Here is a 21659-nt window from a genome sequence, read left to right on the forward strand (position 1 = left end):
GCTTGTCATATAATATCGTTAAAGTAAACGGCTCATTTTATAGTAAATAGCAGTCTTGTAATTTTTGTTGTTTTAATTACCTATTACATATAATATGTTGTTCATTTAATTTGTTAATATTTAATGTTTTTCAGCTTATACCTGAAATTTCTTCTTTAACTCCAATTGCAACAGCAGTGCCTTTGATTGTTGTGCTTTCAATTACTGCCCTAAAAGATGCCATTGATGACATAGTAAGTTCTTGAATTCTTTAGTGTTTTGCTGTTGAAACAAATGCCATTACAAATTTAAATAAGTTTAAGTTGAATGAAAGCAAATAAGTTATATTTGTAAGTTATTTGGAGCTTCCCAATGGTCTGAAAAAAAGCACATTGTTTATTCTCTAGAGCAGTGGTTCCCAACTTTTTGACTCGCGAAGTCCTTTTTAGAATCAGTTTCTATGGTGGAGCCTCTTAGGCCTACCCTATGTCTTACAATATCTTTATATTGTAAAGATATACCTACCCTATGTCTTGCAATATCTTTATATTGTAAGACATAAATAGACTGTCTATCTATGTCATACAATAAGGTCCATACAATAAACTCAGTTCCTCCAATTTAATCATTACATCCAATTCAATTCAAATACATATTTCTTCATTACTTGTTATTCAAAATTTTTATTATTCATTATAGAAGACAATTCTTATTTAATTTTACTAACTAGAGTGCAATGTAGTGCAACAGTAGGCCTAAATTAAGACAACATGAAATAACGTATAAACGCTTAATGAGACACCTGTGGTAGCATTTTTTTTGCACAGTTTTCTTATTTTAGGTTCAATTGATAATTGCAGGCGAATGTCTGGTTCTGCATTTAAACGGCTTCTATATTTTGTTTTGGTACCTGTATAGGTGGAGAATCCCGCTTCACAGAGATATGTAGTTGAGAAAGGCAGCAATACTAATTTTGCTTTCTCATACAAGATTTTGAATTCATCTTGTAAATGCAGCCCAAACTCTGGTAGACTTTGATTTTGAAACACAATTTTTAGTTTTGCTGTGAAATGTCAAATCTATGAGGACCTTGTATTCCGCTGAGTAAAGGCCGGGTGAGTTTTTGTTCATGCTGAACACATTCAGTACCCATTTACAGTCATCGAGCACCTTCTCTTGAGCTGTCAAAATGTTCAAACGAGTCTTTCAAAGCTTCAAGATGCGCCTGAATTTTTTTCTGTATTTTTTCTTCAATCTTGATGTTATTTTCATTCAAGAAGCTTTTTGTAAGCGGGAAGCAATCGATATCTTCCTTTTCCATGCACTCCAACCAATACATAAGTTTCCTCTTAAAAGAAGATACTTTGGTGTTTGCATCAAAAACTGTGGCAGTTTTTTCTTGCAATGATAGATTCATTTCGCTCATTTTGCTAAAAATGTCTGCCAGATTGCACACCCAGTCTTCATCATTTAAAACTATCACCAATAGAGTTGTTATGGTCCATCAAAAATGCTGCTACCTCTGCAAGCAGTTCCATCAAACGTGTCAAACGCTTTTCCTCGAAACAACCACCTTACTTCAATGTGCAGTAGGAGGGACTCATGGTGGCTTCCCCTATCTTCACACATTAGTTTGAAGAGCCTGCTTTTAAGAGGTCGCGATTTTATATAGTTTATTATTTTTATGGCATCATTCAACACTATCATAAGCTCAGAAGGCATTTTTCTCGAAGCTAGCACATGTCTATGAAGAACACAATTGCTGCTGCTACATTTCTTTTCCTTATCTTTAATTTTGGCAATGGCTCCAGCATTGTGACCCATCAGTGCATATATCTGCACAGTTTTCTCATGGTATTTCATTTGATGAGAAGAATTCATCCAAAAGATTAAATATCCCCCCCCCCCCCCGATGTGTCGGTTGGTAGTGGTCTGCAAAGAAGGTCCTCCTGATAGCTTTGTAAGTAAACATAACAAACAAATACCATTAAAACTGCCAACCCGGCGACGTCAGTCGATTCATCCATTTGTAGTGCGAATTTGGTACACCTGATGTGATTGACAAGTGTCTCTTTCACATCATCAGCCATATCGCTGATTCGTCTAGCAACGGTGTTATTTGATACAGGAATGTTGGAGACTAACTTAACAGCTTTTTTCATCAAGCAAACACTTGACAATATCGATTGTACAAGGTTTAATAAGAGTCTCTGCAATGGTATGAGCTTCATCAGCACGAGCTACATGGTAACTTATTAGGTAGGAAGCTTCCAGTACTTTCTCATTATTGGTTTTAGCAAGTGTTATAGCTTTCTGTGAAGCCAAAATTTCGTTGCACTTCCTCTTAAAAAAACCAGACGGTTTATCTTTCAACTCGGGATGATTTCCCTCGAAATGATGCCACAGTTTAGCAGGAAACATGGAACTGTTGGTCAACACATTTCTGCGAATCACACAGAGAGGCCAACCATCATTTGTTTTTGTGAATCCCATATTCAAGTAACTTCCTTCGTATTTATGGTTTTTTTATGGGAGGTCTTTCCCCCACTGATCCACTTCTGTCGCGTTTTGCAAACAATGATTGAGGTGGCGCCGCAGATTCAGAAATGGTTTCCTTTGTGGAAGAAAGCTCTTCTGACAAGCAAACGCTGGAGTGCATTGCTTGGTTATCATCTTTTTTTGTCATTGACTCATCTGGCAAAGTAATGGAGTAAGCTACTAGTTTGTCCTCCTTTTTAAATGTAACATCTTTTTTCTTTAAAGTACCTGTTTGAAACCAGTGATCCATGCCTAAAAGAAAATCACACAGGAATATGAGAATAACCAACTTTATCTTTCATAACCCAGAATGCAAAATAAAGCAAATAAAAATTTTATAACAAAATACAAATACTTACCTACTTGAAAACCAATAAAAGCACCTGAGTCAATCAATTATGTAACGTTTTTCTACTGGAAATGTATCGCAGTAGTTCGGAGTTCGAACGTACGAGTAGAACAAAACACAACACTTTATTAATGAACACTTACTAACTACACAACTAAACACTCACAAAGAGGTCAAACGCACAGAAAACTCGGGAAGAATCGCTAAGAAATCGCAATGTTATCGCTATGAAAATTCACTGTGAAGTGATTGATTGTACTTTTTGTTTCTTATTCTTTAATCTCATTCAATTTTTATTTATTTTATTTTCCTGGAGCTGCTGCAAAGCACAGGTTGGGAACCACTGCTCTAGAGCATTGGTTCCCAACCGGGGATACATTCAGGGGTACACGAAAAATAATCAGTGATGGCAGAAAAATAAGTAAAGTAAGCAAAATGCAAAACATTAGTTATGGAACAATAAATGTTAAGTTTGAATCACTGCTATTTTAAAAACAAGGGGGTACAATTTATAGAAATGGGTTTAAAAGGGGTACACAAGTGGAAAAAAGTTGGGAACCATTGCTTTAGAGCAAGCGAACTGGATTATCCTCATTGTTAAATGCACAGTAAATTTACAGTCTCTCATGAATGGCATTCATATTAAAAAGAAAAAAAAGAATTGGATGGTTAAGCAATCCTGTCTACCAATTCACTTAAACAAAATTAAGGTAGTACTGAAGGATATTATACAAATGATAATGTAATGCAAAATCAGATGAAAGCAAGATTATACATTTTCTTCAATATGATTTATAATCTATATGGACCATGTTATTAACCCTTTGAGCAGTGAGTTAAAAATAAATATCATTTGGTACTAAACAAAATCAAGTATAAAATTCACAAATACATAAGATGTTGTTTAAGAGAGATTATGCAATGAGAGGTTTCTTCATTTAACATAAAAAAAAAAAAAAACACAAGAGATAAGTAATACTATTTATTTAAGGCCATATATTTCAGCCTGAATAAAGCCATTATCAGTGGTGATAATAGTAAATTACAAATGGAATGCAAACAATAGACTGATTTGAAAAATATGAGCGCCGCATGATGTTATTCATAAAACAGTGCAATGGTATTACCGATAAAATATTGATAATTCGTTAGATATGGAAAAGTCTTATTTTAATTACACGTCATAAACGGAAATTTTTAGGACCTAATACAATGCATTTATTATAGCTATTTTGTTTCTATAAAAAAAAAAAAACTTTTTATAGAAACTGGAATTCTTAGTCTAATGCTTCCTCATCAGAGGAAGATATTACTGTAATGGAGATATTACTGTAATATTATTATTACAGTAATATCTCCATGGAGTCAGTACTCATTGTGAGAGGCCAACTTAGCCAGCATTATGGCTATCATAATGAACTCTGAAGTTATTTACAATCCCTCCATTCATGATCAACTCAGGCATTGCATTCCATTCGCCAACAACTCTCCACATAAAAAAATCTGCTCCTCGCATCCTTCACTACATCTTTATACAACTTCCAAGGATGGCTCTCCTTCTTCCCATCTTAGCATCCAACCTGTTTATAATCCCTTCTGTATTTGTATGGCAGAATCCCTTATCTAACTTGAAGGTCCCTATCATATCTCATTTCCTCCTATCAATCAAACTCTATAATCTACATCCCCCCCCCCCCCCAAACGCTCTTCATAACTGTCACTCCAGAATCCTGATATCATTTTGGTAAGTCATCTTTGTACCCTCTCTAGTGTTTTCGCATCACAATGAAAACTAGGCAACCAAATTTGAACACAGTAGTCCATGTGTGATCAGACCAATTATCCCTACATATCAGTGTACTTTTTATCATATAAAAAAATCACATAATATACTTTTTATCATTTTTGCTGTCTTCACAACACTTGCAATGTACCCTTGGAACTTTAGTCCACTGTCTACCATCACCCCAAGATCCTGAATCTCCTCCATTTCCTGAAGTATAGCTCCACCAGTAGAGTATGTACCCTTATATCTCTGTATCCCAAAATGTAACACTTTGCATTTATTAATATTAAAATCCCACTCGTCTGTCCAAGCTAAAAGTCTCTTCAGATCTTCCTGTAGAGAATTAATATCAACAATACTCTTGATAATTCTACCTAACTTTGCATCATCAGCAAACATTTGATAATTCATAGTCAATCTACATGAAATATCATTAACAAATAAGTTAAACAGTAGGTATCCAAAAACAGAACCTTGAGACACACTACTGGTCACCTTCCTTTTCTGAGACACTGCTCCATTATACACAACTGGCTGGTATCATTCAGAAAACCAGTCTTCAATCTGTTATTCAATCCCATCTTTTGAAGCTTATATAATTTGTCATGCAGTTATCTATCAAATGCCTTTGCAAAGTCTATGAAAATCACTGTATATAAATCTCCCTTATCCAATGCATTCGTCATCTTATCATAAAATGTAAGCAGATTGCTAAAACAAAACCTGCCCCACTAACCTGTGCTGACAATCATAAAGAATCTTTGTCCATCAGCCCAATCCTGTATTCTATTCTTAACCACTCTCTCCAACACTGATGACAACTGAAGATATACATATTGATCTATAATTGGAAACTTCTGTCCTAGAACATGCTTGTGGATAATACTATTTTACCTTCTTTCCACTTAGGAATCTTCCCTGCTGCAAGACTTTCATTCAATAACCAGATCAATGACATGGTTAACTCTTTCGCACATTCTTTAAAAATACATGGTGATATGTCATCAATTCCCGCAGTCTTATTAACATCTAACCCAAGCAACACTTGACACACACACACACACACACACACACACACACACACACACACACACACTACTGGATACACCTTTAATTCTTCTAATACTTGCCTCCCTTCTACATGTTGCATATTGTTCACACCAGTATGATATCTACTCATGAACTGTTCATTAAATCATTCTACTATAGCATTTGATGTGGTTGCTATGCTACCATAACTATCCACCAGTATCAGACTGTCATAATTATTTTTCCTCTTGCCACATAGCAGAAAAATTCCCTGGGATTAGCTTTGACTTGACTGGCCAGTCTCCTCTCGTATTCATTCTACTCTTCTTTTTTAACAATACTTGTTAAAAAAGAAACTTTTCATTTTTCTGGTCTGTAGTTTATATTCTTCATGCAACTCATCCCTAGAAACTGCCTTGTACCTCATCTTAAAAACTTCTTTTGCCACATGCTGCTTGCTTAATTTCACTATTCATGCATCTCGCTCCCATTCTGTTTATTCACTTTACTCTTGTGTGCAGTTATGCATTGATTGTCAGATACTGCCTTATCATTTCCCATGCACTGTCATCCTATTTTCTGCACAACTCATCAACCCAGCGTATTGATGCTAGTTGGCTACAGAGCTTTTCATGATCGCCTACCTTATAATTCTACATATTACCTTCTTGGTAAACAACCTTTTTCTCTTTGACTACCCTCCACACTCACTCTCACTAACAGGTTGCAGTGTTAATACCTTATTCACAACCAAATCCTTAAAACTGTTTGTTGCTTCCATCACATGCTGCTTAAGATAGTTATCCAACAGAAGCTCACATATTCCCTCTTATTACCATATGCTGTCTTTTCTTTCCAATCCACTTTCCTATAATTAAAATCTCCAATTAGGATCACCTCCCCTTTTACTTGCCCAACTAATTTGTCTAAACACTTCACAATCAGTGCTTTCAACTTTCCCTAGCTTATAACAACATCCTATTAGATATACTATTCTGCTGATCTCAACTTCACACTAAATAGCTTCAAAATCTTCACACACATATATAGTCTGTGGGTAGTTTGCACTTGGGGAATTTATACTTAACTGTAATATTTTAGTATAGTTTGTTAGCATTCTTTGTGCAGTGTTTGAATAATGGCAGTAGCTGCAATTCAGTTTGTCAGTGGCTTATCGCAGAGTCCCCTGCCATTTAATGACTACATTTTACACGCTATACTATGGGATTTTATGTATGTGGTGCTTGCAGCATGTAAGTATCTAGACAGTAAGAAATGTGTCAGGTGAGAGATGAGTGCATATCTGCATAAAATGTAGAAAATTGGAAGAACTTTGATTTAGAAATCATAATGGACCTTGGCAGTGTTATGTCAGAAATGGGGGAATACTGACCAAGAGAGAGACAAGCAACATGATCGAGGGCGAAGAAAATGAATTCATGAGAATGAGAATATAAAAGTAGTTAGTGTAGTAGTTTTGGAAGATGGTGTTGATTGGGAGGATGAATGTTAAGCCAGAGTAAGTAGCTTGCAGAGAAATAGATGCACTGAAAGAAGCAGAATGTATCAGGAATGAGTTGAAGCACGAAATAAAAGATTAGGAGACTAGAAACAACAAATGCAAAGCAAATTAGAGTAGGAGTGAGAGAGTTATGGGAATGATAGGACAAGAGAGAATAGGAGAACTAGTAATAGAGTGCAAATAAAAGAAGAGCAAGACAGTGCAGGAACCAGGGATGGAGAGATGATAGGATGGCAGGTAAGTGAAAGAACGAGAGAGAGTGTCAGAGGAGAGCGTGAAGATGTAGATGAGCAAGGAAGAAACAAAGTGGCAAGAGGTGTGATGTATAGAGATGCAATGATCTGTGGTGTGTAAGATAGAATGCAGAGGAACAATAGTGTGGCTATGGCAAAAGTGAGACGAAAGAGGCTGAGATGATTGCAATAGTGGACACAAGTTATTTGAAAGGCAATGTGAATGGAGTGGCAAGAGATCCGAGGTTCATACTTGAGGTTGCAAGGAAGAAGACAGAGAAGGAAGAAAGTGAGTGTGTTGCTACCCAGGTATGATAATGCAGAACTGTGGAAAAGAACAGCAGTAATGAATGGTATAATAGCAAGAATGTATCGAAAGAGAGGCTTAGATTATGTGGATGCATGGAGGGCATTTGAGGATAGAAAGGAACTATATGCAAGAGATGGCTTGTGTTTGAACGAGGAAGGACATAGACTGAAGAGAATTTTCTCCGAACAAGTCAGTGTGTCAATGCAGGGAAACTGGAATTATCAGGGTGGATGGTAGCAGGGATGGCTTCTTATGGGAATAGTTGCTTGGAAGAAGGGGAAATACAACATGTAATGTTGAAACCAGTGGAGTCTGGAGGGGATAATGATAGGTATAGTAACAGTCCCTTAATGATTCTTTATACAAATGCCAGGAGTAACTGGAATAAAGGAGATGAATTGGTGGCACTGATAGCTTCAGCCTGTCTAAAGATTATTGGAATCGCTGAGGCATGGTAGATGGAAGATGATATACTGAATTAGCAGGGTGTATCAGTGTAAAATTTAGGAATTTGTATTTCATTTTTATATATATGGTTTATGACATCACTTTTTAACTCAATGTGTTTTCCCTATTCGTTACTTTTCGTGGTTGCTTGAGCTTGTACAAAATGCCTAAATGATCTAATCTTAACTCACGTATAATACTATTATTTAACTTTAGTCCTTTCGTAATCTACTTGGCTTTCTCCCCCCTTTCAAGGCCGTTAAGTATAGTCTCACACGTACTAGTCTCGTAGACATAGGTAAAGCCTCTGGTTGGGACCAAATCCTTAATCTACGTTGCTGTTATTCAAATGTATTAATCTTTAAAAATTTATCTTTGTTAACGCCTGCGCCATTAAGGATCGTGTAAAAGAATTTTCTATCTTTCCTTTACGTACAAAAAAATATTTTAGCTACACACATGGAATAACTCTTAAACAATTCTATCTCAAGCAACTCCGAATTACCCAGTCGTGGCTGTTACTTTACTTTAGGTCACACAGGTTGGAATTGTTTTTGAGACAGTGCATTGGGTAACAAAGATCAGGCAAGTTATTAACAAAATCAAACATTTATTCTAAGACAATTATATACAAAAAGTAAATAGGACATATCACGTGTCTGATTCTCCACACATTCATTAAAACAATTCACTTAAAGCGTTAGACAAAGAAGTTATTTACACTCAACTTATTAAACACATGGATGGATTTTAGCACACAACCTTTCTCATTACTACTAACATAAGGCCTAATTACACTATGCACGTTCTAAACATTATGTAACATCAGCATTATTCAAGTCTACAGTATTCTATTATACACATTCAAACTGATGTTCGGCTTTCTGACCTCTTCAAACACATTATACCATTAGTTAAACAAAATCAACATCAATCGTCAATACACACAATCTAGGCTATTAACATTATTATTATTATTATTCAGTCCTCTATGGAGTCAAAAGACTCATCGTGGGAGGTCCCTCCTAGGAAACACAAAGTCTGTCATACCACTCCTTAAACTCATTGACTGTTCTCGCTCTCATTACTCTATCTGGCAATGCATTCCATGGTTCAACCACCATCCATGCAAAGAAACCACTCCTCACTCTGTGCTCACAGTTTTCTTTCGTAACTTCCAGGGATGGCCCCCTTGTCATCACTCCTTCCCCTGTTCAACCAAGCGAAAGAACTCCCCAGTGTCAACCACCTCGACAGTGTAACCACCTCTCAACAGTTTAAAAGTCTCAATCATATCACAACTCCTTCTTCTATCCACCAAACTCATAGTCCAGTGACCTTTGAGACTTTTGTTGACCTTCAGTTCACTAGCCTAATCCTGTCTGAGCTTTTTAGTTACAATTGCTTGTGGTTCTACGTTCAGTTATTTTAATCTTATATTACAAAATTATTACATTGCATTAGGTTATATACCCTCTAAATTATATGTATTTTAATGGCCTTGTAAAATCGATATAGGTAAAAAATATTTCTATTTTTCACCAAGATTTTACAGCAGGAGAGGATATTCTGTGGGGTATTACTATAAACGGGGTGCTTAAGGGTCAAAGGTGTATAACGGAGAGAAGACCTCCACATAGCCTTTAAAGGAATGTGGAGAACCGATCAGGGCTTCTGACCTAATGTCCATTCCTCACCATCTTGTGGTGCACCCTGTTGGGTATCTACTTAGATACTGAACAAACGAGGATGGGCTGGCAATTTGGGATTTAGCCGACCAAATTGTATTCTTATTGGTTAAACCAAAATAAAAAATGATGGTACGACATGACAAAATTTCATGCCGGCTGGGGTGTCACCCAGTTAAACAAGGCCCCTGTTGTTTTTGCCAGGGAACCAGGGTGAACAGCGAAAAGTCAGCTACTGGAACAAATATGAAAACAAACCCCAACTCAACATCAACAGAGTTAAAGATCGGTACTGTCAACATAAGAAGCCTGAATGGCAAAGAATTGGAGCTAGCTGAGGAATTAGATAAGTACCAAATCGACATAATAGGGGTGACTGAAACAAAAAAGACAAAAACTGGTAAGATCTTTCTGAGCAATAAATACAAAATGTTATATTCAGGCAATGACAATTAAGGAAAAGAAGGAGTAGCCATAGTATTCAACACAAAATAAGAGTCTAATCTTCTTGAATGGCAGTCAGTATCAAGTAGAGTAATGTGGACAAATATGAGAATGGGGAACTGGACAATGAGACTTATTTGTGCCTATGGTCCCACAGAAGGTTCTACTAAGGTAGAAGTGGAAGAATTTTTTGAGGTTTTAGAAAAAGCAACTGACACAATGAAAAAAGAAAAGTTGGTCCTTGTTGGGGATCTAAATAGCAGAGTAGGAAATGATTGTGAGACATACAAAAATATTTTGTGAAAATTTGGAGAAAAGAGCAAAGCTAATAATAATGGCAAATATCTTTTGGATTTCTGCTCAGGACATGGACTGGTTATTACTAACACCATGTTCCAACATAAAAATGTGCACAAATTCACTTGGAGAGAAGAGGCAAGGAATAAGAAAAGTCTCATTGACTATGTTATTGTTGATAGTGATGTTTTCTCCCTGGTGCAGGACACCAGAGTGTACAGAGGAATTGAAATTGGAAGCGATCACTATTTAGTCTTGAGCAGGATAAAATTGAATTTCATATTGAAAATAATAACATGTAAGAAAGTTTTAAAGCGAATAAAACTTGAGCAGCTCTCAGATGTGAACGGTAGACTAAAATACACAAAGATTATCGAAGAAAAAATGAGAGTTTGAGAACAGGAATCAAACCTTGGAGATTCAGTGGCAAACTCTGAAGAAAACATTGATTGATTCTGCCAGAGAGACATGTGGTGAGGTTGCCTGTAAGGATAAAAAAATCAGAACTCCCTGGTGGACACAGGAAGTTAAAGAGACGGTGAAGGAAAAGAAGAAAGCATATCAAAAGTTCCTGTCAAATAAGTCAGCTTGTGCTCATAGAGAATATAGAGACAAATGCAAGAATGCTAAACACTGTGTAAAACTAGCTAAACAAAAGTCATGGGAGGACCTTGGCAAGAATATAGAAAATAAATATCAAGCAGGTGGCAAAATATTCTGGAGGTTGTTGAAGAAGCTTAGGAATGGTGGAAAGAGTGCTGTAAAAGGACTTAGAGATGATAAAGGTGACATGAAAACAGGAAAAAAAGATATCCTTGAAGTATGGAGTAATTACTTTGAAAATTTTCTAAATGAAACAAGCAGTGATGACACACAGTGGTAAAAAACACTGACCAGGCATGCAGTCAGGAATACACATATCCATACTTGAAATAGAAAAAGCCATCAAAGGCTTGAAATGTGGAAAGGCAGCAGGAGTAGATGATATTCGACCAGAAATGCTGAAGTATGGTGGTATAAAAGTCTTACAGTGGCTGTACTGCATAGTTCAGAAAGCCTGGACAGTGGGACGAATTCCCGATGATTGGAGTAGAGCTCTCATAGTACCCATGTATAAAAAGGGAAATAAAACTGAATGTGAGAATTACAGAGGTATTTCCCTACTGAATGTTCCTGGCAAGATCTATGCAAGTATACTTGAGAAACTGTTGAGAAGAATTGTGGGAGAAAAGCTTGGTGAAGAACAAGCTGGATTCAGACCAAATAGAGGCTGTCGATTTGGAAAAGGCATATGACAAGATGCCAAGAGAGAAGATATTCAATATGCTACAGTTATATGGTGTCGATGGGGCATTATATCAAGCAATATTTAGTCTTTATTTGAGTTGTAAGTCAGTAGTTAGAATTGATGGAAGTAGAGGAAGATGGTTTAATGTTAAATCTGGTGTGAGACAAGGATGTACATTATGCCCTCTGTTATTCATTATCTATATGGACCACATTATGAAGGAAAGTGGTATTAAACATGATATCAAAATTGGAGATGTTAATGTCAGCTCTTTGCTTTATGCAGATGATGTTATACTTCTAAATAAATCCACTACAATTCTGCAAGATTCTCTGACTAAATTGAATAGCTGTTGTAATAGATATGATATGAAGGTCAGCAATAAAAAGACAAAGATAATGAAAATAGTCAGAATCATTGAAAATGTCAACTGTATTGTGAATGGAGAACCTGTGGAACAAGTGAAACATTTCAGCTACTTAGGCACGATTTTTACTGAAGATGGTAAATTAAATATAGAAATAGACAACAGAATCAGCAAAGCTGGTATGGTAGGAAGTCAATTGAATAAATTCATTTTGAACAAGAGAGAAATTAGTCGGAACACTAAATTAGCTATATACAAGACAGTGTTCAAACCAGTTTTAACTTATGGGTCTGAGAGCTGGGTCAGAAGTAAAACACTTGACCAAAGACTAGAAACCGCAGATATGAGAGTCCTGAGAAAGATTATAGGCGTGAGCAGATGGCAATATCATATTAAAAACTAGGATATTAGGAAAGAACTTGACATTGTCAACATCCAGGAATGCGTTAGCAGAGCTAATCTCAGGTCTTATGGTCACTTAAACAGAATGGGTGAAGAAAGGTTGGCAAAACAAGTGTTCTCTGCCAGGTTGGCAGCAAAACGACCCAGAGGAAGACCAAGATATAGGTGGATTGATATGGTACAAAGTACCTTAGACGATAGAAATATAAGATCTGATAATGTTGAAGTCTTGACAAGTAACAGACTGATTTGGAGGAAAATTGTAGATAGGAAGTTAGTAATGATGTAATTTTTTTCATGTAGTACTATCATATCCTGTACACCCCATGAGGGTACATGGCAGGAATTTGATGATGATTACTCTAAACCAGAAAGAATAGAGGGTGAAGAGCAGGAGATGTTTAGGCAGTTGAGTTAAAATCTGTAACATTTATTTTTAAGATGTATATAGGCGCACTAATCGAGGGATTACTTAAGTTGCAGCACATGGGTTTGGATGTCAGGTTAGTGAATTGAATTGGGAATTGGTTATCTGATAGTTATTAAATTTGTAGATGAGGGAATGGTATGAAGAAAGTAGGTTACAAATGGGGTCCCACAGGGCTGAATACTGTGACCTGTATTGTTTAATCTTCCTGTACTATGACATTGTCAGTGGAATTGCATGGGGGGGGGGATGTTCAGTTGTTTGCAGATGTGAAGCTGGGAAGGGTTATTAGTAATAGTGCAGATGGGCAAAGTAATGGGGGTATCAGCTAAATGTAAAGTTTTGAAGTTTGGGACACATCAATAGGAAGCTGAAATTGAAGAACATATATTGTGAAGGTAACCCAGAGGATTGCTGCAATATTGAGAAGGATGTTGACCAGCAGAGATAGGTTTCATTCATTGTATAAAGCCTTGATCAGACTGCATCTGGACTATTGTGCTAAAATTTGGTCCTGAGGATAAATTAACCTCAGCCACACTGCAGAGGCTAACAAAGATCATATTAGGACTATACAGTATTAGTTATGAGGATAGTCTGAGGGAATGTGTAATGTAAAATTTGGTAGATAGGAGAGGTGATATGATTGAGACATTTAAACTGTTCAAAGGTAGTTACAGGGTTGACACTAGTTCTTTCATTTGGTGGAACAAAGGGAAGCAGTGATGACAAGGAGCTGTGAAAGGAAGTTGGGAGCAAATGGAGGATGGTTGAACTGTATAATGCTTTGTCTGATAGTGGTGAGACCATGAACGGTGAATGAGTTTAAGAAGTGGTATGATAGGCTTTGTTTTCTAGGGTGAGCCTCCCATGAAGAGTCCTGTTGCTGCATGGTGGTCCTGAATCATAATAATAAGAAAAATTCCAGAAAAAAATTGGACTTTTGAATCACACTGCCTTTTTGTTGTTGTTTCTGTTATATGAACTGATGATTAATTGCATTTCATGTAGAAAACATTAATCTGGTACAGTACACCATGATAAATAGTGTCAAAATTGTAGTTATCCAAGCATGATCAGATTTCTCTCCTTGGACTGACTTGCATCTCTGATTTCTCCTGGCATAACTATATTTCAACTATAGCTTCTGCTGCTGCCAAAAATTCTCATGTACTTTTTTTGCACAAGACACTACTTCACACGTTCACAGCTTCTTACTCTATACTAATTCCAAATCCACCTAGCCAATGGAATATTGCTCCCATATTTGGGGTGGTGCACCAACATCCTCTCTAAGATTGCTCAATTTTATCCAGAAGAGAACAATCTAGCTAATTATTGATCCCTCTCTTACAGACCCACATCAATGCCTCTCTCATAGACATTCAGTTTCTGCCTTGTGCCTCTTCTACAGATACTTTCATGGATAGTGCTCTGCTGAATTGACCACTATTATTTTTCCACTTTCCTCCAAAATCATTAAAACAAGAGCCACTACTAACCAACACCTGGTTAGTTAAATGGAAAGTCAGCAGTGCATGGAAATCTTTGAAAAAATGCTTAAATGAGGCAGTATCTGAATGTATCTCTAGAATAAATAAGTTGGGAGTGAAACGGATGTGCAACCTTATTAAGCAAGAGATCTACAATAAGAAGATGTGAAAAGAATATTGTGAGAAATAAGAGTGAGAGGAGTATGAAATATATAAAGCTCTCAGGCCAGAAAAGTAACAAATATTGTGCAGAGGGCTAAATTGGAGCATGAAAAGAAATTGGCCATGCAAACTAAAGACAATCCAAAAGAATTTTATTGTTATGCATCATCGGCAAACAATTGCACATCAGATGTGCAATTGTTTGCCGATGATGCAAAGATAGGCAGGGCAATCAGGGATGCTACTGATATTCAGCACTTACAAAATGATTTGAATAGGTTGGAAAATTGTGCAAACTAAAATCGCTGTTAGTAAATGTAAAGTTATGTACTTTGTCATGATTAGATTTCCAGTGGCATATTATATTAGTGGGGTTATGCTACAAGAAACTGAGGAGGTAAGGGATCTTGGCATATTGGTGGATAGGAATTTGAAGTTCAGAGATCACATAGCAAAAGTTGCAAATACAGCTCAGAGGATAATTGTGATGTTGAAGTGAACCTTGACATTTAAGGATAAAGAAGTCATTTTGCCTTTTTGATAAGGCTTTGATAAGACCGCACCTGGATTATTGTTCTCAGATTTGGTGTCCCAGATTCCAAGAGAATAAAAAAGCTGTGGAAAGGGTTTTAAAGAAGAATTGCAAAGATTATATCTGGATTATGTGATTTAGATTGAGGACAGATTGCTAGTATGTTGATTACAGACTGGTTAACAAATCTGTAAATTGTTGAATGGGTGTTATAGGATAGCATCTGATGAAATCTTTCATTATATGGAAGGTGGGGAAAGAACACGGGAGCATCCATGGAAGTTAAGCTTGTTCACAATTAAGAAAGGGGTAAGAGCTAGGTTTTTCTCTCGCAGAGCAATTGAGTGTGTGGAATAGTTTGCTTTTCAGGGATAGTGAGTGTAATCTAGTGAATGAATTTAAGGGAAGGCATGACAGCCAGTTTGGGTGTTTTATAGTTTCCCTCAAAGAGTCTTTGACTCCATGTAGTTCTCAAATAATAATAATAATAATAATAATCATCATCATAATAATATTTGTATTTGATCCTATGCCACCAAATTTTAAACCATTCTCTAAGCTATTTGAATAAACAATATAGATGCATTCAATATACCATTCAAATTGGAAAAAAAATAACTTGCTGCCATTGCTGGATATACTGGTCAGATGCCTTCCCTCAGACTGTCTTAACTTTCACTGTTTGCTATAAATCTATACATTGGTCACAATGTACAGTCTTATATCACTATCTAACACAAAAAAACTAGGAGGGTCATTAGCATCCTCAAAAATAGCACTGACAATTTGCCCTGATGAACGGGTTCTGAAATATGAGTTTCAAATAATTGGCAATATTTTTATTTAAAAAAATAACAGGAAAGCGTTCCACAGGATCCTTCTCAAAAAAATAAAAAATAAGGTCATAGCCATTCCTTATTTTCAGGAAATATTGGGGGAAAAAATTACAGAAAATACTGCAAAATACAATATGAAGGCTACTCCATTTAACCACCCACAAAATTAAAAAAAAAAAAAAGTGTACTCAATTCCTTTCAAGATTCCTTTACTTCTCTTACCAACCCATTTGTATACCAGATCCAATGTGTGTGCATAAATTAAATCAATTCTTAAAGAAAAGACAGCGGATTCCTTTATTACAGAACATCGAAGCTTTCTGATAATGTACTTCCAATGTGCCTCAGAATTGAATGAAAATCACTCAGTTCTTAGATTGTACCAAAACCTGCTATAAATGCAAATTCAAAGAAGCCTGTGAGATTCTAATCCATCAACCCAATCTCAACAATAATGATGCCATAAAAGTCTCAAGAATTTGAGTGGCTCATTTATAACCCACACATCTAGAACAATTTTCCAAATCATAATCTGTATATTGGATAATAAAACCAGGAAGAATGGAAATTGATAATGAACCATTGGTCATTAGACCATAAACAGAACTTAAAAAATTAGGGTGGTTAGTTTCAATGATATATAACATATTTATGTATTTAATTGATAGTAATTTTTTGCCCCCCCCCCCACTACTAAAGGTCAGATAGGGTTAACAGTTGACCAAAGCAGTGTCCCAGTGCATGTATATGTTTGTGCGTGTGTGTGTATATACTGTGTATTCATTATAATGATGACCTTGATATAAAGGTCAAAATGTTGAGTGTTATTTTATTCTAATTAAACTACCATGTCAGAGTACATATTTTTTCTCCATAATTCTGCACTTGGCCAGAATATATTTATATATAGTTTGGTGAATTAAATAAGTTTATTTGTAATACCAGTAAAAAAATCTGATTTTATTATTATTGTCTGATATCGAATAGGCAATGAACCCAGACTGTGAATGCATGTTACTGAACTTGAATAAACAATAATTATAGATTTCTGTTATCTGGTAGAGCCTCTGCTACTAATGGCTCACAAAAAGTTAAGCAGGTTTGAGCGCGGTTAGTAGTTGGAAGGGTATATCGTTCGATGCTGTTGGCACACTCTCCCTCGATGAGTCTTGTGACTCCTTGGAGGTGTCACATAATAATAATAATAATATTTTATTTTTATATTTAGTGTTTCTTGCTTGTTTTTCTCTATTGATAGCTTATATGTTATATCTGAATTTTTCTATCTTACAAAGACTGGATTGGTATCGAGCAGCAAACTGCAATTTATGAAACACTGATGTAACCCATGGTATTAATATGATGGTTTTGGTATTAACATGATCAACAGTGAATTTTCAACAGGTCTCAGATAATTTTTGTGATACAACTTTGTTGTATACCAGTTATTAATTAGAAATTATGCTTTTCTGGTTATGATTGCATTAATCAATATATTTTTTTTGATGTGTTATTTTTAATTTGTCAGTTTTTATAAATGACATGTATTATACAGATGGCATTCCATTCACTTTTTTTTTCTTTTTTTTTAAGCAAAGGCATCGTAGTGATAGTCAAGTAAATAATAGGCTGTCAAGGGTATTAAGATGTGGACAATTAGTGGACGAAAGGTGGCATAAAGTCCAAGTCGGAGATATAATCCACATAGAAAATGACCAGTTTGTGGCAGTAAGTTTTATGTATTAGATACTTATAAGGTTCTATAAATTACTGTTTGTCTGTTTTGTAGCAATATTTTATAGGTATTTTTCAAAACAAAAAATGCTTGTCCTAATTTTTTAAATGATCTGTTTCATTATTCTGTTTTAGTCAACTAAAAACTTTTATAGAGGTATGAGAATTTTATGGTCTGATCAGCATTATCAAGAAAAATTCTTGATAATGCATGTGTAGAGGCTTAAGTGCTGTGAGGACATCATGTTGGAGGCTTAATGGATTGTATACAGCACTCAGAAAGGATTAAAACAGTTTAATTCTTCCTATATTTTGTCTCAGTCAATGAGACATCTTCAGGGATTACAATAAAACTAATGTAACATAAAAACAAATAACAAACAATACTAAGCCCAACTACGTGTGTGACACTAAAGTCCTATCTAGGTGAAGCACCCTCTAAAGGTGGCTGTAGGTGGCCTGGAATGTAAAGCAGGACATCTAGTGATAAGCATTTCCCAAATCTTAGGAAGCTTACTTAGGAAACTTACTGCAACCATATTTGTTAAGATTTGGTTGGTTCCTGAAAGCTGCTGCTGATTCTAAGAATAGTCTCTCTCTTTTGAATTTGCTGTGATGGAGCATGTTGGTTTTTTCCCATGAGATCCTGTGGGTTGTATCCAAGACATGGTCAGCCAGGTCTGACTGACCATAGTTGTGTTTGCGGATATATGACTTATATTCCTCCAGGCGGATAGTAGCTGATCTGCCTGTCTCCAAAGTATGCCAGTTTATAGGAACAGGATGCTTTATAGACTCCAGGCACTGAGAGAGGAGTGAGTTGATCTTTTGTAGAGCAGATAAGGGTAGCAAGTTTGCAGTGGGGCTTAAATGCTGTGTGTAGGTTGTACTTTTTTAAAATCTTGGCTATTTTTCTGATGTGCCACGGATGTAGGGTATAGTGATGGCATTTCTAAACTCTTTCTGAAGAGAAGACCGAGGAGAGGGGGGAGGACCTGGTTATTTTTTTAATACTGTGATCACTGTAGCCATTGGGAGGTCAAGTTGTGTATGTGGTCAAGCTCAGTTGAAAGGGCAGTTCCACTGGAACAAAGATTGTGGGCTCTCTTGGTAAGAGTTTTAATAATGCCATATTGTTGAGCGGAGTGGTGGTGGGAGAGTTTGTGAATGTATCTGCCTGTGTGTGGATTTTCTATATACAGTGAAGGAAAGTGTACCGTTGGGAAAGCGTGTAACTAAGGCGTCTAGGAAGGGTAAACAATTGTTCTTTTCCATTGTAAACTGGATTCTTGGATGTAAGCTGTTGAGGTGACTGAGAAAAGAGTCTAATGTGTCTGGGCCATGAGGCCAAATTGAGAGCACATATCTACATATCTTAGCCAGATAGAAGGTTTGAGAGGGGGCTGAGTCTATGGCTCATTTTTCAAATTCTTCCATATAAAAATTGGCAAGAGGGGGGGGGGGGGACCCATGGCAGTTCCCTCTATCTGCTTGTAGATTTTGTTCTTCCAAGAAAAATAACCTGAATTGATGGCAAAGGAAAAGAGATCTAGGATGTCGAAGGAAAAACGTTTTTTAAGAGTGTTAACGTATCAATTAAGGGAATATTAGTAAACAATCAGGAGATGTCAAAGCTTACTAATATGGCTGTGTTATTTAAGGTTAGATTTTCTATGAGGGTTTTACAATGGGTAGAGTTTTTTATATAGGATGTGGAAAGTCTAGTGAGGGGGGGGGGGTCAGAGAGCTGGCCAGCTGTTTTGACAGCTTGTAGCAAGGCGTGTTAGTAGCATCTACTATAGGTCTTAGTGGGGAATTGGGTTTATGGATTTTTGGTAAACCGTATATTCAGAGGGACGGGAACGGAAAGGTTTGAGTTTTTTGTGATTTTTGGGGGCCAGGAAGACACTTTTTTAAGTAAATTTTTTAACTTGTGTTTTTGTGGGGTCGTGTTCTAGCGGGGTGTAGGTAAAGCGATCTCGGAGGATAATCCCCATTTTTCGATTGTATTCCGTGGTATTAAGAATGACAGTGGCATTACCCTTATCTGCTCTGGTGATGACGATACTTAGAATCAGCAGCAACTCTCAGGAACCAACCAAATCTCAACAAATATGGTTGCATTAAGCTTCCTAAGATTTCGGAAACACTTATCACCAGAGATCCCACTTTACATGCCAGGCCACCTACAACCGCCCTTAGAGGGCGCTCCACCTAGATAGGTCTTCAGTGTCACCCACGTGGTTGGGCTTAGCACAATTAGTATTGTGTGTTATTTGTTTTTGATGTTACATTATTTTTTTTGCAATCCCTGAAGATGTCTCATTTACTGAGACGAAATATATAAGAAGTATTAAATTCTGTTTTAATCCTTTCTGAGTGCTGTATACAATCCATTAAGCCTCCAATATGACTGAGTAATGAGGCTGAAGCATGTCGACTTTATGCTTACTTTCAGTCGACATGCTTCAGCCTCATAATTCAATACTCCCTATTGGCTAAAATGAGTATTCTAGACTGTTGGGCTGAAGTACTGAGGATGAAAGCATTCAAATTTGGGACAGTTCCATGCAACCAAACTCGTTGAGGGTGGGATAGTTTCTTAAGGCAGAAGCCGATTCAAGGAATAATCACTTATTTGCCGTGATGGAGTAGTGTGCTTTTTCCAGCATATCCTGTGATGAGTGTCTGTGGCATGGTCAGCTTGTTTTGAGTGGGTGCTGTGTTGGAAATAGATATAATCCTTATCTTCAGCAATTCTGATGAAGTCTATCCTGCCTGTTTGACCATAGTTGGATAGTTTCAACTTCACAGCATTGGTGAACACTTGGCTGGTCTTTGGCGGAGTGGATAAGAGATGCCAATTTTTTATATGGTCTGTGAGTGGTTGTTGATGTGCACATATTATTTTTTGCTTCCTGATGACAGCAGTTTCACTTTGCCGAAATATTGGAAGTATAAATTAAATTTTAGTTAATGTTAGTCTTGTAATTTCTTTAAAGAATGCAGTTATGAGTAATAACCAATGTGAATAGCCTTACAACTAAGCCTCCTTGGCTTTCATAGATTATGACAAAGGCTCTGATTCAATAGGCCTATGTAAAATGCTAGGAGCTTTAAAACATGTAGGAATAGATGATATTTTTATTAATATACATTGACTCATATAAATGAGAGGTTCAGCAGTAATAAATTTAAATGGAAAAGAAAGAGAAATAGAAATAAGGAGGGTATAAAGTAGATTAAATATTGATGGAGAATACTTAAGTAATGGATGATTTGCTAATTCATCATACTAATCCTATTCATAATAATTCAACAATATCTGGCAGCAAAGAAAAATCAGAGAAAGTTGGAATGAGACGATTATCATCCTAATATATAAAAAAGACAAGTGCAACTGTGAAAACTACAGAGGAATGAGTCTTTTAAATACTGGTTATAAGTTATATACATTAACTTACAAACTTATGTGTAGAAAATAAACTTTGTAAAGAACAAAATGAAAAGGACGATTGTGCATTGACCCAGCTTTTACAGAGAAAGATTTCGATTTTTTGTCCAGTTCAAACCCATCAAGCATGTGCAAAGGTGTTTGCATAAATAAGACAGTAGATAAGAACAGAGATCTGCAAGTTGTCCAACTATGTCACATAGACAAGAGTACAGTCATACCTTGAAGTTACGCGGTAGGTGGGACCAACAAAAAAGCGCACAAGTCGAATTCGCGTAACTCGGGGTATAATTTATATATACAAACATACAAAATAAGTTTTAAAAGAGGTATACTGTGAGA

General features: G+C 36.3%; 1 protein-coding gene across 3 annotated transcripts in view; it reads left to right on the forward strand.

The window, feature by feature from the left end:
- LOC150105831 (phospholipid-transporting ATPase ID-like) overlaps positions 1-21659 on the forward strand; it is a 311509-nt gene that overhangs the window by 70777 nt on the left and 219073 nt on the right. For all 3 annotated transcript variants that reach the window (XM_090394368.1, XM_090394369.1, XM_090394370.1), the window contains 2 exons: positions 135-233; positions 17723-17857. In XM_090394368.1, coding sequence (XP_090250494.1) covers positions 135-233; positions 17723-17857 — 234 coding nt within the window. The remainder of the gene's footprint in view (positions 1-134; positions 234-17722; positions 17858-21659) is intronic.

Source organism: Typopeltis vanoorti, chromosome 6 (assembly GCF_054136105.1).
Source record: "Typopeltis vanoorti isolate ZY-2024b chromosome 6, IOZ_Tvanoo_1.0, whole genome shotgun sequence".
NCBI lineage: Eukaryota > Metazoa > Arthropoda > Arachnida > Uropygi > Thelyphonidae > Typopeltis > Typopeltis vanoorti.